The sequence below is a fragment of the Bemisia tabaci genome, chromosome 5 (assembly GCF_918797505.1).
Source record: "Bemisia tabaci chromosome 5, PGI_BMITA_v3".
NCBI lineage: Eukaryota > Metazoa > Arthropoda > Insecta > Hemiptera > Aleyrodidae > Bemisia > Bemisia tabaci.
Window position 1 is genome coordinate 50214424 of NC_092797.1, and position 17422 is coordinate 50231845.

Here is a 17422-nt window from a genome sequence, read left to right on the forward strand (position 1 = left end):
ATCATTCCGCTGTCGCTGTAATTTCAGTTCACGTTCCTAATTCACACTAAAACCTTCCAGGTAAGATAACTTAATTTCACCCCCTTTTATATACGTACATCATCTTCTATTCTCCTATTTAAATAATGTTCATTTTTTGTCACAGTTCGCTCTAAAGATCTATCGGTCCAATTTTCATGGTTTTTGCGGCTGTCTATAGGATTATAGGAAATAGTCTCTCGATGCCTGTCTTTTTTTTTTTTGGAGTAGCTCACGGAGGCCCGCGAAGCTGTCTTTAGAGGGCGCGAAGCACCCTCCAGAGGTTGGGCCGCGTACCATCTTCTTCAATTATTTACACCAGGAGAAGCGCTTTATCAATACCTCAGCCACTCAGTCATTGAGATGTATTAAAATTTACTCATTTTTTTATTATTTTTTTCCGTTAACATCAGCGCTAAGAAACCTGGTAAAAATGTTTTTCTCTTCAAGGCAAATCGCATTGAGTGGAAAAATCCTTTCTAGTATAAATGAAGTTTTTTTCCCCACCATTTTTGACAGTATTACTTAATTATTGTATATCAGTAGTTAAAATATGAAACATCTTATCTCCGTTTGCTACGGTGCAGACTTCTTGTCATACTTTATTTTTTCTTTGGGAAACGAGTCAACGTAATTTCTCGAAAACTTCCTTGATTTTTCACCCCTTTTAGCAGAATATCCTGTATAAATTTCAAGCTATGGAGTTGACTTTTCTCTCCAGCATGGTGTTTGCCGTCATTAAAAACCGGGAAATATCAGAAATTCAATGTTACCAGGAAAAATCCGGAAAACGGCAGGAAAATCGGTCTTGGAATAGAAAATTCTGAATGCTTCAAGCATTTTTCGAACATTTGATTCAACTCATGAAACATGTTAGGTTTTTTTCCAAAAAATTAAACGAGTGCCAATTGGACCGCGTTTAGCAAAATGGAACCAAACCACATCAGCTGTCGCCGAATTTAATTGGGCAATTCAGTGTTTTACATTGAAACAGTTGTGCGGATTTGTGTGCAAATTTCAGTGAATTCTCTGCATAGTTAAGCGAAGCGAGTTACTCAAAATTTTCATGAGAATCCACACAAACGTTCTCTTGTTTAAAAATTACATTGTCCAGTTAAATTTGGCAATAGCTGATGTGGCTCAGTTCCATTCTGCTGAACGCGGTCCAATCTAAGCGCGGGAAATCAGGAAATCTTGTCCAAATGATCACGAAAAGTCAGGGAATTACCAGGAAAACCCAAAACTAAATTTCAGTAGACACCTGTCCTGGAAAAAATAAAATAAGAGCGGAAACATTGAAAGCATGTCAATGGAGATACGTGGTGTGGCATTTTAGCCACTGATACGGCTCACGCTGAATTTTCCGCGTTGGGTTTGTCCCCGGGTGTCGGTGGGGCGGGCGGGCGTGCGACGACTCTGCTCGGGTCGGGTTGGGCGCGGGGGGGAGCGGGCGCGGGTGACCCGGGCTCCGGCTGCGCGGCGCAGCGGCTCGAGCGGAGCGGCGCGCGACGCCACATATCGACGGACGCGAACGTGCGCGGACGGGGAGCGCCACTCGGCGAGGAGCTCCAGTCTGTGATTCGGCGGAGGTACGTGAGGACTGGGCTGTCTCGGGCGCGCCATGACGTCACTCCGCGGAGGAGCAGTATTGAGTCTCGCTCGGGCTTCGATCTCAGGGTGCTCGGCGTCTCGCCTCTTCCCGGTCGCGTAGGATGGTGCGGCCGCGGGCCGACTAGAGTCACCGTGAAATCCTGGCGTAGGAAGTGCCGCGGAGGCCACGGCTTGGAGGCCGGAATCATGGCGGCGGCGGCGGCGGCGTCGGCTTCGCCCGCGGACCCCGGCCACGGGCACCACTTCGCCAAGAAGACCTTCCACAAGCCCACCTACTGCCACCACTGCACCGACCTCCTCTGGGGCATCATCGGACAGGGCTACATCTGCGAAGGTAGGCCCACCCCCCCGAGGCCCAACGCACCCACATTCCAACCCTTATCTCCCCCAAAGCCCCACATGTCCTTCCCGCCCCTGCCCTTATCACCGTCAGCCCCACCTCGCCCCGACACCTCTCCTCTATGTGTTCACTCAATTCCCATCCAAGCCCATTCACCACTTTGTTTTCGTCTCTTCGACCAGGAATCGTTAGGTGCACACCTAAATTCCTCGCCTAATACTCAGTATATCTATGGTTCTTCCTTCATGGAGCTTCCTTACTTTATACTACGTATAAGGGCAACTTTTCGTGCAAAATCATCCTAATCTGTCACCATACTCCCATTCAAGCCCATTTACCCATTTGTTTTCATCTCTTCCACCAGAAATCGTTAGGTGCACACCTAAATTCCTCGCCTAATATCCAGTTTATCTGTGGTTCTTCCTTCGTGGAACTTTCTGTCTCTACAGTACATATTCAGGCAGCTTTTCATATACAGTTACTCTAATTTGTCATCATACTCTCATTTAAGTACATTTACGCATTTGTTTTCATGTCATCGATCAACAAACTTCAGGCGCACACCTTATCTCCTCGCCCGAATCTCCAGTATATTCGTGAATCTTCCTCCCAAAACTGAATCCTCCCTCTATATAGCACGTAGAAGGCCAGTTTTTCGCACAAAGCCACTTGAATTTTCCACTACACTCCCTTTCAAGGCCATTTGCGCATTTGTTTTCATGTCGTCGACTAGTAACCTTTAGGCGCACCCCTAACTACCTTGCCCAATGTCTGTGAATCTTCTTTTTTGGAGTTCTCTCTTTTTAAAGTATTCATACGGGCAGTTTTTTTTCATGCACTGTCATTTTAATGCATTCTTTTATGTAATGAACTCAAAGGGCCACGACTTCACTTTGATAACCCGCCCTTATCAGTTGCAAAAGCTGTAAACAAACCCGTCAAAATCATGCGAATATGGCACCCATTAATCAGGAGGATCGTCGTGGGTTTCTAATCTAATCCGAATTTGATATTTACCGTAGATGCCTCCATTTGGTTCGATCAGATTGATTTGTTTGATATTTGTTTGATAGTTATATATGTGTCATAATATCTGGACAAACGTCATTAGGAGGCACCCTCTAGGGCCCCATCCTATAGGAGCCTCTGTAATTTTTATGAATCTGGCTGAAATGACATGAGAAGTGAATCAATTTGTCCGAAGAAAATGCAAGAACCCTCCTCCCAGGCCGAGAACCGTGGAAATAGAACCGCGCAATTGAGTCTCATAATAACCGTACAATTTGCGACGCATTATTTTGCACCCACCGGATCATGTCAGTAGGAATATTTCTGTCAGATGAACTCAAGTTTTAATGAGCCTTGAAGCGCAATGCATATTAGTTTCTCGTCCTCTCATATTTTTCCTTACCATGCACCTGAATAGTCCACGATCATATCTTTTGCCGCTTGTTTTTTCCCCTAATATAAGCTTATACCTAAAATTAGCCTCGTATCGAAAGTTTTTAGTAAGGTTTTGGTGTTGAAGATCGGGAGATCGATCTCTCGCGGCGACGCGCAAAAAACAAGATGGCAACATCGACTTAACCTAAAATAATTTCGAAGCCTCGCTTGGAAGGCCATCAAAGTTACCCTGTATAGTCGGGGAAAAGATGGACCTGTTTAGGCTCTCACCTGGAATAGTTTCTCTGGTGGGCAATGTATGGAAATAGTTAACGAAGTCCGAGAAGCTAGCCACTTTTTTTGAGAAGAGTAAATTTTCTGAAAAGTCAACTACGTGTTAGATTTTGAGAAGGAGATATACTCGCTAAGTCTCGCTTAAACGGTTTGTTCGATATTGAATATCCACCTCCACTTTCCCTCCGAACCTTTGAATGTACCAACCAAATGGTTAACCCCTCCAAACAATTGGACGTACTTCTATCAAATGGAACTATGTGCATTAGGACATAAGCCCTGAGACCCATAAGAATACATGCATAACAGAGCTCACGTCATAATGCACATAGTTCCGTTTGACAGAAACACGTCCAATTAAATCAGAAACGACCCGAACGGCCAGAACAGACTCAAGACTAGGAAAGAGGACCTTCACAATGGTCATCCGTAAAAGCACCTATCTGCATCAGGAAAGTGATAGCACTTATGTTGTTTCGCAAATGAGCAAAGAATAGTTGCTCCTAATCACAAGTTCATTTCAGTGCACACGAGAAGCTTTTACTTCTACGTTGCTAAACACGAGACGGGGGTGGATTTTTTATCAGTGTACTTTTTTTGTCGGACATTATCAAAGTTGGGGGGGGGGGGGCAACCTTGGTATGGCCACACTTTTATTTAACCCTGTAAATAGTTGTACTTTTTCAAATTTGGCTCACAGTTTACCGCTACTATTTTAGGAATCGCTGATTATACGCTGCATTTATCTGCCGCTGCAAGAAATGAACGACCTTTATTAGAGGCGTGAATTCAAAAAAGGTATATCTGCGTACAATCGTAATAAGTGAGCCATGTTTCAAAATTTTGGTTTGTTGAAAAGCTAAAAATTTGCTTTCCATAGCAGGTCTGAGGTCTTTTCTAGTTCTTGTGACAAAGAGCATTCAATTGGGTCAGGCAGTCAACCGTCTTAGATCTCGAAAGTCTCAAGATAACATTTTTGGCAATTCCTGCCATTTTGGATTTTTGAATTTTAAAAATTTGAGTTGAGATTCAAGTTCCTCGTTAAAAAATACCCCCTGACACCATGACGGGAACAGTCAAGTTTCATACGTTAGTGCGCCTTCAATTACATTTGATACCGTGCAATACTTTCGTGGTGGAATAGTTGCATTGGCGCCTACAAACCTAACAGGGATACTGCATGCATTGCGCAATGAGTGAAGTATCCTTGTTAGGTTTGTAGGTGCCAATGCAACTATTCCACCACGAAAGTATTGCACAGTATCCAATGTAATTGAAGGCGCATTAACGTATGAAAATTGACTATCTATCGTTTAAAATTGGCATTTATTAACCAACTGATGTAAAAATATTGCAACGGAATGGTACAAAATTGCAATTTTCTTTTTTATTGAATCGCAAATTAACTTCAATATCATCATCGCGCTGTGTTACTTTGGGTCTGCAGCCCGCCAAATTATCTTTCCACAAATGTGTGACCGGTTGTGCTGGCAGTTACCTCATTATATTTAGATTTACCGTACTGAGTGGCCACCTTGCTAATGCATTCAGCTCTATATCTGTCAGCATAGAAAATTTTGCTGATTATGGAGACGGATTCTGTGAGAGAGATGCGACCTGAACTTCAAAAGTTTTGGATGAGCTTTGAAGTTGATTTCAGACAAAACCAACGGCACTCTTGAGTTTCTCGCAACATTTTATGATGGGACTCATGGTTAATTGCCGCCAAGCATAGTGACTTCGGGGAGGAAAAAATAAAAATTAGCTATTAGAAGCTATTATTACATCAGGGAGTATAAAATAAAATTATTCATGATTTCTATAGATTTGTTTGCTTTTAATTGCGCGATTAGCAGGGGATGACAGTGAATAATGCAATTTTTAAGCAATAATTTTCCAAACAAACTACATAGTGCCCACCTGTTGCGCAGGAGTTTTATCTCCTTTTTATTTCAATTTTTGTTTAAAGTCAAAAACCAGGAAAATCCATGTAGGTTATCGACCTTTACATAATTAATTTTCTGAGAACCCCAAAGGCTTAAATATGAAAAGGAGGAAAAGCGGGGTGGTGACGTGGCTCCCCTGTCGTAAGGGCGCACCTCAATTTACGTATGAGCCCTGATCTCCGTATAACTCTATGATTTCCGGGGCTCATGTGGAAATAGAGATACGCCTTTACGTTAGGGGACGATGAGGGTGAAGGAGGAAACGTGGCACAAAATCAAGGAGTAATTCATGGAGAAATGGGGAAGGAAATTATGCCACTATTACGATGTGTGACCGCACGCGGGGAAAGGACCATCGTGTCCAAAATTTCAAAATGAAGATCGATAGCCAAAATTGAAACCACGTATCTCCATTGCGGTGTTTCAAAATGTCCGCTTCTATTTTATTTATCGAGGAGAAGCAACCCAAGTTTATAGCTTGAAATTTTTTTTAGAATATAATATTCTACTAATGGAGAAGGGAACTGAAGGAAGTTTTCTATGAATTGCATTGACTAGTTTTTCTACGAAACCATGAAGTATAACAGAAAGTCTGCAACGTCACTAATGGAGATAGGTAGTTTAGCACTTCGGCCATTGAGATATTAGTTTCACCGTTCTGGTGAGTGTTTCCGATGTATACTGATTGCACACTACTTCTATTTGCGTATTTTTCGGGATATCAAGTCAAAGTTAATCGAGATTATTTTTGAAGTGATAATTCGACGTGAAACTGCAGAAACGCTGATCTCGGTTCATGGCATTGCTGACTTTCTGTCATATTTTATTTTCCAAATAGAAAACTTAACCACTCAACGTCATTTTTTGTAAACTTTGGTGATTTTTCTTCTCTGTGGGGAGAATATTTTGTGAAAATTTCAAGCCATGATGTTTGCTTACACTTTTTTTAATGGGAAAAAAAGGAATGGAGATTTTGAAACCCCTTAATCTAGTTACGCGTTTTTGCCGATGCTCTGAAGCCAAACAGGGAGGGAAGGCTGGAGAAGTCATCACTTCTTTTTGCCCCTCATTTTATAAATTAATTGGCACTTTGGTCCGTGGTAAATACTAAAACACGTTTTTGGGCCCTGGGTCCATATTCTTAAAAAATTTGACAGGAAAAGAATACTCTTGATTCAATTGGATTTTCGCTTGAATCGAGAGCCAAGCCTCTTAATTTAAGCGGCTCTCCTTTTGATTCCAGAAAAAAGCCGATTGAATCAAGAGTATTTTTTCCTTTAAAATTTTGTAAAAGTCTAGACTCTGGATCCAAGAGCCTGTTTTCCGATGAAAAAAGGATTGTGATATCGTTCGTTTCACCAAAAAAACTCGCGATATGACGTCAGAGCAACTGAGGACGACCATCGGTTATTAACGTGCACCATGGCGCTGGGCAGCATTCGCATTGTTTTGATGCTGACCGTCAGCAAGAAATTTTCATAACTCCATTCTCTCTCTTGGAGGTGGGTATCGGTCGGAATGGTTGAAGAATGGCCGTATATTATCCCGAAATGAGGCTCGATTTACATTTTGGTAAGTGGCCAACAATCCCGGAGCACCTGAGCGCATAGCTCGGATCCCGCAGTTCACCGTGTCGACGTTTTCCGCTAGGATTCGACCGGATCTCAGAATAGTGGTTCCGTATTTATTGTCGAAAGATGTACCTTTACTTTCTCTATAAGAAGAAAGCCCCTAGTGAGACTGTAAGTGGACCGCGTTATGCAAAATGGAACCAAGCCACATTGGCTATTGCCAAAAATTGGGCACTTGCATTTTTTACAAGAGACGTTTGTGCGGATTTCTTAGAAAATTTCAAGGAATTCATTTTGTACTATGTAGAAAATTCACTGAACTTGCACTTAAATCTTCACAACCGTTTTCATGGATAAATTAAAATGCCCGATTATATTGGGCAATGATGTGGCTTATGCCGCGTGCTCATGATATGCCGGGTTAAGCAGAGGGGATTCTGCCTAACGCGGTACAATTTGTTTTCTGCAGTTAGAAAACTGAGTCAATTAAGTTCTTGCAGGGGTAAAGGATTTGTGATTTAAGCACAATTTCTTCTGTACAATTTTGCGTGAGACTCGAAGGTGCCACTGATTTTCTCTTAAATCAATGCCAAAGCTCAAAAAAGCTCTCAAAGTTCAGGCCACAATGGAGGGTACATCCAAGCTATGTTAAGTCAGGGTTTCCGCGGTCCAATGGAGAATTCGCGCGAAAAAATTTATTCCTGCATCTGAGAGTGCATGATGAGCCGATTTTGCTGTATTTTTCATGACTTTTCCGCTTTGGGAACAGGGAAACTATAAAAATGGATTTGAAGGTGAAAAAAATCTGCTGCTTTGTATGGCGTCATCCGGCAGCGTTTTCCATTTAAACACATGTATTTTAGCAGATTAGGTCATTTGGCCATATCTTCTGTAATAATAATAATTGTTAGTTTTAAAAACCAAGGTTATTCTTAGGCTCAGTTCACTCAGTAAACATGAAATTCATAAAATTTTAGATACCTCTGAATTCTTTATTTATGCAAGTGACAATGAGATTAAAAATACGACAGACATTATCTAATTATTCATGTGAGCATGATCCCAATTCTCAACGACACAACTTCCTTCCCTTGTTTTCCCGTCCTTCCACTCTGCTTCACAACTATTCAAGGCTCGACCCGAACTATTCAAGGTTCCGGTGCATGGGTCGGTGAAGCATTTTACAAGAGCGATGTATCGTGATTCCGCAACCGCAAAGATGAAGAGCCGATTCGCGTGACTTGTCATTCCGGGACGTTCAACCCCCAGTTCCGTGTCTTCATCACCTTTTCAAGTTCGGAATGCTCCCTTAAAAATCCAGCCGAGATTTTTCATCTCCGACCGCCCTCTACAATTTGTTCGTCCGCCTCTGAACTGTCTGCTCGGTGGCTAATAGAATTGCCGCATGTGTGACAGGTGAAATTACCAAACACGTATCTCGTTGCGGTGTTAAAAATCTACGCTCACATTTTATTTTTGAAGTAGACCAAATCAATATCATTCCGTGAAATTTTCACGGAATTTTCTCTGCACGAAGAAGAAAAATCACAGAAATTTTCAAGACTGGATGTTAAGTAGTTTAGCATTTAAAAAATAAAGTATGACAGGAGTCTGCGACGTCGCAAACCGAGATACGTGGTTTGGTAGTTTCACCGTCGATGTGTGGCCAGCGCTCTGTTTTGTCGATGAAGTCAACACGCATTGAGAACCATAAACTTCCGTACAGTGGAGTTAGGCCTATCAGACAAAAACGAGAAAACAAACAAACAAGGACCATTTATCGAATCAAAATGCGAAACCACGTATCTAAATTGCGATGTTAAAAATTTCCGCTCATAGTATATTTTTTCGAAAAGAAATAAGCCAACTTTATAGCTATACATTTTTACAGAATGTTCTGTCAACCCAGAAGAAAAGTCAAAGAAGTTTTCGAAAATTACGTTGCTAAGTTTTCCAAAGTAAATGTAAAGTATGACAGGAAACCTGCAAAATTGCAAACGAAGGTACGTGGTTTCATCCACAGAATAGCGAGAAATCGGATATTTTTTTCCAGGTATAAAAAATTTGCCAAAATATAAAATATAGAAGTTAGCATCAAAAGTAGAGTGTTCATTATTCCGTCTTTGATTGAAAATAAAAATGCTCTTTCCACCTTTAATGCATACGGTAGCAGCTAGAGCTGGCACAATCCCGCGTGCGGGTGATGGTATATAGGCAACTAAACTAACTGCTTGACAAAGCGTAGAGTATCACGAGATAATGAAGGCGCTTCCGACCGAGATCGTGCACCTGTAGGTCTTTTACATACATTATTATATTCACTATGCTGATGCGAATTATTGCGATTTGCCGAGACAACACGGAAGCCACTCGCAAATTGCCGTCAATCTCTAGTTGCCCGCGGCACATGTGTGAACTAGAACCATTCGTGAAATGGACTATACTTTACAATTAGCAACTACGAATTTGGCTCATCCGAAAAAAACACTTAAATGCATTAAGAAACTAATGATCCATACGTTGTTTGTAGTTCCTAATTGCAACATGTAGTCCGAATGAAGTTCTAGATTCCTGACAGCAACGTATCCCTGCGTATAGAAATCCGACAGATCATGGACGTAAATCGAAGAGGGGCTTAAGACATTACGTTGACTAGTTTCCCTAAGAAAAAAATCAAGTATGACAGGAAGTCCACAACGTCGCAAACGCAGGCACGTGGTTCGCACTTTGGCCATCGATATACAATGCCGCGGTGGATGATGTCATATGCACTCTGATTTTTGAAGGGCGGTATCTTCGTCATTACTGGACGTGAAAACTCGGATCGGGGGGGGGGGGGATCTTATCATTTTTTTGTTGAATCGTATTATCTGAAATCGTCAAAACACGATTCTGTAACTAGCGCCATTGGCCCAATTGCATTATTCATCAAATTATAAGCGCGTGAGGCGAATCTGGTCGTGAGACTGACAATAGTGCCGACAATTTTATAAGCGGTTCTTTCGAATTTTCCATTTTACGTCCTCAAACTTTGAATCGCTGTCAAAGGGTCAATTTTTGGGTGTTCCTTGCCTCGAATGCTGCAAAATTTACCCTTCGAAGCTGCGGTACAGTTATCTCATTTTCTTTTATTCCCGCACCGTAAGACTTATTTTCAGGGTTTCTAAAGGTTTTAAAAACGGTGGGTATTGTCAAGAAATCTCAGCAGGTCATGAAAATCAGGAAAAAGTCAGGAAGTTTTAGGGGAAACATTGGAATCATGAAAAATGTTGAATTTCGACCTTTGTCCTCACAATCAAACCAAGTTTCTGTCTGGTTCAGGGTTCGGGGCTCAGTGCTCTGAGTTACTCTCTGCGGGCTGACTAAAAAAATCAATGGACAAAGCTATAGACAAAGAGAAAATAAAGAAATCCTATAGGTGAAAGCGAGCTGTTAAAATGGACAAAGCAGGCAAGCGACAGACTAATCACGTAGTGTAGACCTACTAGAGACCCTGTAGTTAGTTCATCATTTACCCCCTTAGTCGATGATAACCACCCGTTTCAACCTATGGGATCGCCCCATTTTCTTTTGTCTTCTTCATCTATAGCTTTATCCATCAATTCGTTAGTCAGCCCGTTGAGGAGTGAGCAGAGGAATAAGTTTCGATAAGAAATTGAAATATTAGCTAATTGACTGATTATTTCCGGAAGAAAAACAGTTTTCATGTTTTTGTCTTTTCCATCGAAATGAATGCCAATAATAATTGTTCTTCGTCTGCTTTACGCGTGCAAATTGTACATGTGAAAAGTCAAGGGATCTAAATCATTTTTGTTAGGGACAACCCGGAAAAGTCAGGAAATGTATCCCCCCGAGTCTTCAGACATCCTGCTTTTGTCTGACTCCGTCTTTATAAGAGTTTCAAAACACTTTTTACCGTGTAAATCCGCCCATGTCTCTCAAGTCAGGACTCGACATTCATACTTTCCACAGATTACTTAGAAATCATTCACCACTCATCGAGCACATTTTATTGCCCTTTAGACTCGACAGAAATTACCCTCGACCTCCTCCCGCCTGTCAAATCTCCGTTGACTCGCACGCTGCTAATTGGAGACGAACGCCATATTTTCACTACTTTGCAGTTCGCATGCTCAGATTTCAGCCTCACCGCCCACCTATCTTTGAACGCTGGAAAAAAAGTCTCTTGGATATGTAGTCTAGACTCATAAAACATTTGACAAGAAAAAATACTTTTGATTCAATCGGATTTTTGCCTGAATCGAGAACCAAGCCTTTTATAATTTAAGCGGATTTCTGAATCGAGAGCCAGGCCCCTTATAATTTAGGCGAAATTCCTCTTGATTAAAGCAAAAATTCGATCAAACGAAGAGTATTTTTTCTCGTCAAATTGTTTAAGATTTTGGACTCAGGGTCCTGCACGCTGGAAAAAAGTTTCTTGGATACGTAGTCCAAACTCTTAAAACATTCAACAAGAAAAAATACTTTTGATTCAATCGGGTTTTCGCTTGAATATAGAGCCAAGCTTCTTATATTTTAAGCGGATTTCCTCTTGATTTAAGCAAAAATGCTATTGAATAAAGAATATTTTTTCTTGTCAAATTTTTTAAGATTCTGGACTCAGGGACCTGCACGCTGGAAAAAAAAGTTTCTTGGATACATAGTCCAAACTCTTTAAACATTTGACAAGCAAAAATACTTTGCTTCAATCGGATTTTTACTTGAATCGAGAGCCAAGCCTCTCATAATTTAAGCGGATTTCTTCTTCATTCAAGCAAAAATCCGATTGAATCAAGAGCATTTTTTCTTGTCCAATCTTTCAAGATTCCGGACTCAGGGTCCAAAACACTTTTTCTCCAGTGTGCACAATAGGTCTATCACAAACTTTTCCTATAGCGAAATTAAAAAGCTATGTTTCGTACGGGAAACGACTAAAAACTCACGGTAAACAGTGAACACTCCGAGGGAGTTTAAAATTCTCTCGTAACTTTATAATCAGCGCAAAAAATTGGCGCAGTTTTGAGATTTCCCAAGACATGATTTGGGGACTGCATTTTGCAATTTGGAACTATAAATTCTGGCTCTTCTGAAAAAACACTTATGTACATAGGGAAACTAGTGGTACATACGTTGTTTTTAAACCGGACTAGAATTTATAGTTCCAAATTGCAAAATATAGTCCATTTGATGCACACGAATCACCGCGTGAAACTCGAAACTTCCCTCGTCTTACGTAGTAGTTTTTCAATGAGTCTATTGCACACAACGTCGCACAGTTGATTGAGCTAAAAGAAGAGGTCGGACATGAAATTTTTGGCTATTAATTCAAATTTTTGAAGTTTACTTCGTCACAAATTCAATTTCAAGTAGCGTTCCTGACAGGAAATTTCACGAAAAAACCAACGGAACCACTCTTAAACTTTTTTGTTTTATATTTTTTTTAAAAAAATGAGCTTTTAAAGTTTCCAGATTTTGTCCGATTTCTCCTATTGACTCGGTCCAGTGCGCGTCGTCTCCCGAGCGAAGGAACGTAACTCAATTCCAATGTTGCAAAATTTACTAAAACAGTTCAATTTTTTACAAGAATGTACCAGTGCGATTTTTGTCCAAAATTTGTTTGATTTTTGCATGAGATCAAAGGATAAATCAGGGAAATTTTCAGTTAGCAATGCTCAAGATTCTCCCGGAGAAAATGAAATTTGCGAGGGGTAATTTGGCAACATTGAAATGTAAATACGTCCTTTCGTTGAAGAAACGACAACAAAAGATACAGCCAACTGGTTGTGAGCACTGAGCCATAATCGCAGAAAAGTCTGAACTTTATTCCGAAACATCCAGTTTGCATAGTTGTATCGCGCTTTTGCAGATTTGCTATGCGCTGTGGGCTGCTCATTTTAGTTTTGCAATATGGAGCTACTATTTCTGGTTCGTCTATGAAAGTCCCTCAGTGCACAAGGAAACCGATGACACTTTTAAGTCGTCTCCAAGACAAGCTAGAAAAAGTGCTCTTCATTGCAAATGTCTACTTTACGGGCATGCAACTATTCGTGCTCCTGAGTGGGTTTTGTGGTATCTCACGAAAATGAAGGCGAAATCTCCGATTCGATGAGATTTGGGAGTGGTATCCTGTATCCTCGTCTAACGTGCCGTTGTTGGCATTGTGGTTCATTTGTCAACCGTATACTTACTAGTTTTTTTTAGGACTTGTCTTGAATTTGGTACAGTTTGCGGTGAATTTAGCGCAGAAACTACGGAGGGACTGGGAAACCCTAGAATCAACCGAAGGCTGGGGTTATTTTTGGTTTTACTTCCTATTTTAACCCAAATTTTGTGTTAAATTTTCTCTCTGTGCGGATCTCTCCCTCAATTTTTAATAGTGTTAATACAGGGAATTTTCTTCGGCGAGCTCACTAACTTCGAAGTTCCGGAAAGACTGAGCTAGCCTATAGGAAGTGATCAAGTGAAACACAAACTAACCCAAATTTTGTGTTAATTTTGGTACGGTTTGAGGCGAATTGAGCGCATAAATAGTGGAGGGACTGGGAAACCCTAGAATCAACCGAAGGCTGGGGTTATTTTTGGTTTTACTTCCTATTTTAACCCAAATTTTGTGTTGAATTTTCTCTCCGTGCTGATTTCTCCCTCAATTTTTAATAGTGTTAATACAGGGAATTTTCCTCGGCGAGCTCACTAACTTCGAAGTTCCGGAAAGACGGAGCTGGCCTATAGGAAGTGAAACACAAACTAACCCAAATTTTGTGTAGATTTTGGTACGGTTTGCGATGAATTTAGCGCAGAAACAACGGCGAGAATGGGAATTCTCAGAGTCAACCGAAGACTTAGATTATTTTTGGTTTTACTTCCTGTTTTAACCAAAACTTTGTGTTGAATTTTCTCTCTGTGTGGATTTCTCTCTCAATTTTTGATAGTGTTAGTACAGGGAATTTTCCTTGGCCTGCTCTTCAACTTGGAAGTTCCGGGGAGATGGAGCTGGCCGGTGGAGTAGAGTCCCTTAATACTGAGAGTTAAGACAACCCCCCTCATGGACTCACAAACGGGAATATAGATTACACAAATTGAAAGTTTTTCGTAATCTTTGATCGGCCTATTCTCAAATTCTTTTCTCCGTTCCATCTCTCAGTCCGTTTGTTACTTGCCTAACCCGTTTTTCCCGGTCCACTCCAGATTTTAATCTTTGCAATTGGTGAAAATGTGATCTTTATTCCTGTTTGTGACACTGCGGAAGCCTAAAATACGGGCACCAATCAGAAATGGATCCACATTGTCCTAACTCTCAGTTTAAAGGGACTCTAGGAAACCCCAGAGTCAATCGAAGCTTTGGGTTATTTCGGGTTTTACTTCCTGTTTTAACCCAAATTTTGTGTTGAATTTTCTCTCTGTGCTGATCTCTCCCTCAATTTTTAATCGTGTAGTAGGAATTTTCCTTGGCCAGCTCTCCAACTACAAAGTTCCGGAAAGGCGGAGCTGGCCTATAGGAAGTGAAACACAAACTAACCCAAATTTTGTGTTGATTTTGGTACGGTTTGCGATGAATTTAGCGCAGAAACAACGGAGAGAATGGGATTTCTCAGAGTCAATCGAAGACCTAGGTTATTTTTGGTTTTACTTCCTGTTTTAACCCAGATTTTGTGTTGAATTTTCTCTCTGTACTGCGATCTCTCCCTCAATTTTTAATAGTGTTAATTTTCCTTGGCCAGCTCTTCAACTTGGAAGTTCCGGAAAGACGGAGCTGGCCGGCGGAGTAGTGCGTGGCCGGGCGGGAAGCGCGCGAAAAGGAAGGGTCTGGAAATGACTAGAAGAAGTCGGGAACTCGGGATGCTCGAGATATAGAGCGGGAAGAGTTGACGTTATGCCTATTAAGTATGACTATTTAGAGAGCGTTCGCGCTGCCGCCCGTAGTGCGAGTGAGCGAGTGAGCCGCGCTCGACGCCGGGAGCTCGCCGGATCGATGCGGGCATGACGTCACTATGACGCGACCACTCGCCCCCCGCCCCGCCCCGCCCCCAGCGCCACCCCCACGCTCGCGCCCAGGGGGCGGCAGGGGCGGGCGGAGCTGCGGCGGGCGCGAACCCAACGACCCGTCCACGTGATGCCATACCAAGCCCCAACATGCCCCAAAAATGAGGCACCCTGATCCCCAGTCCCAAGCCCCAGCCGCTCTGAAGCATAGCAGGGCCCTCCCGTGTGCTCGTCTACCCGTGGCCAGCGTTTCCCCCGCGCCTGGGGTCCTTGATGGCTGGAATTTTAATGTAGGTCAGGCATTTTCCTCCGGTACCAGAGGCAATGTACACGGTGCACTGGAAAAAAAACACATTGGATCTAGAGTCCGGACTCTTAGAAACATCGACAAGAAAAAGCACCCTTGATTCAATCAGAATCTAGCTTAAATCAAGAACCAAGCCTCTTAATTTAAGCGGATTTCGTTCTGATTCAAGCAAAAATCCGATTGAATCAAGAGTATTTTTTCTTGTCAATGTTTTCAAGAGTCTGGACTCTAGATCCAAGGTGTTTTTTTGTTTCCAGTGTGTCCTAAGCAGCCGTGCTAAGGAAAAACGCCGTATGAACGTTTGAGAGTTGCCAAATTTCCTCCGGTTAAATGATTATTTTCGAGGAAAGTCATAAATATGTTTCCTTGAAATTTTCAGGAGCTTCAGGTAAAATTGCGAAGAAAATTATCTGAAAAATTGGAAGAGAAATATGCATAAATTCACTAGGAAATTCGAGTTTTATCATAGGAAACTGGGCAACGCCTGAAGGTTCATACGGCGTTCTTCCTTAGCACGGCAGTAAGGTGAAACGAGAGTATTTTCAGAATCGATCACACTGAGAAGAAAGTTTGGTCTTGTGAACTGAACTTTCGGTGTTCCGTATCATCCCAACTATTCGGTTTGTCAAACCGAAGGGTTGCCACAGTCAGGGAATACCCGGAAATAACAGGGAATTTTGAAAAGTCAGGGAAAATCTAGAAATGTAAGGGCAAATGACGAAAATGTCCGGAAAAAATCGTCAAACTACCCTCAGTTGCAGTAGTTTTGACGTTTCGAACAACAGGTTTTTTCTTAAAACGCTTTCTAACTGTCTTCTTAACAATCTGGCATTTTTCCAATTGTCAGGGAATTTTACCAAAATGTGTCAGGGAAAGTAGGGAAGTGTCAGGAAATTTAATTTTCCAAATTATGTGGCAACCCTGCAAACCGAACTTTCGGTTCATGTGGCTGAAACCTTGGAGATGAAGTGAAATGGCGAATCAGCTTCGGTCATAAGAACCGACCGTCCAATGTTAGTTCAATCATTCGGTTTGTCAAATCGAACTTTTGATCCATGTATAAAGTTTGTGACCCCCTGTATTTCAGATGTCCTGCACTAAAAATCTAAGCAATGCAATCGGGCGAGGCAAAAGTTAAGTTCACGGAGGTCGCTGCTATTTTTTACCCATTGATGATCAATGAGCAACTTGTTGAGCATGAAATTTTCCAAATGATGACTGATGTTTGTCGGGGTAAGCACTTTGTTTGGCGGATTTTAAGAATTAGGTTTAGATTTTATTTTTACTTTCCGCATATTTGGCTTATATTCCGGTAGGATACTAGAGCCATCGGAGGATAGACACATCCATGTTCTAGATATCTCTAATTTTTTAGGGATCAAAACCGAGAAGAACCCATTTGATTTAACTCACTCGTCAAATCCGTGTAAATTCGTCGTCATCACCGAGATGCGAATCCGGGACCTGAGCCAGGCGCGCTAACCACTAAGCTAACCTGACCGGCTTGGATTAGGTTTGCTAAAACCAATTCTTGAATGGACCACTAGACAAGGCACGAATTCAAGCATTCTGATACATGTTTCTTAACCAGAATTTCACGTAGAACACGATTCGCGCAACGAAAATTACTGAAACCAACTCCTATCGAAGATATTAACCTTTTTATTTCACATCAGTTACGAGGAATTTGAACTGGCCGCTCACAAGAAACTCAAAGCTCTACGTGAGTCAAGTCGCGCACTACAACGGTTTCAGCAAGCCTCTCAATCGAGCAATGTTCATTTTCCCTTCATGTGTTGTTCAAACTATAAGCAATTTGCTATAGCTGAGCCAAAGCGTCAAGATTGAGGTTGCCAGATTTTTATATCGCAACAGACTGTCATGATAACTTTTAGCTTGCGATGTGAATCACGCAGAGCATTGAATTTTCATGAGCGGGTGGTTTGAATTCACACATCAGGAATCATTGAAT

General features: G+C 41.7%; 1 protein-coding gene across 3 annotated transcripts in view; it reads left to right on the forward strand.

The window, feature by feature from the left end:
- Positions 1-17422, forward strand: part of LOC109032100 (diacylglycerol kinase theta) — a 72571-nt gene continuing 55149 nt past the window's right edge. Inside the window, exon 1 of one of the 3 annotated variants that reach the window (XM_072300878.1) lies at positions 1-60. Coding sequence is in view for 2 of the 3 variants with exons in the window: in XM_019044067.2 (XP_018899612.2) it covers positions 1816-1963 (148 nt within the window). In the remaining variant the exon portion in view is untranslated. Of the gene's footprint in view, positions 61-1545; positions 1964-17422 lie in introns of those variants that run through there. The other 2 variants (XM_019044067.2, XM_019044061.2) reach the window with 2 other exon arrangements.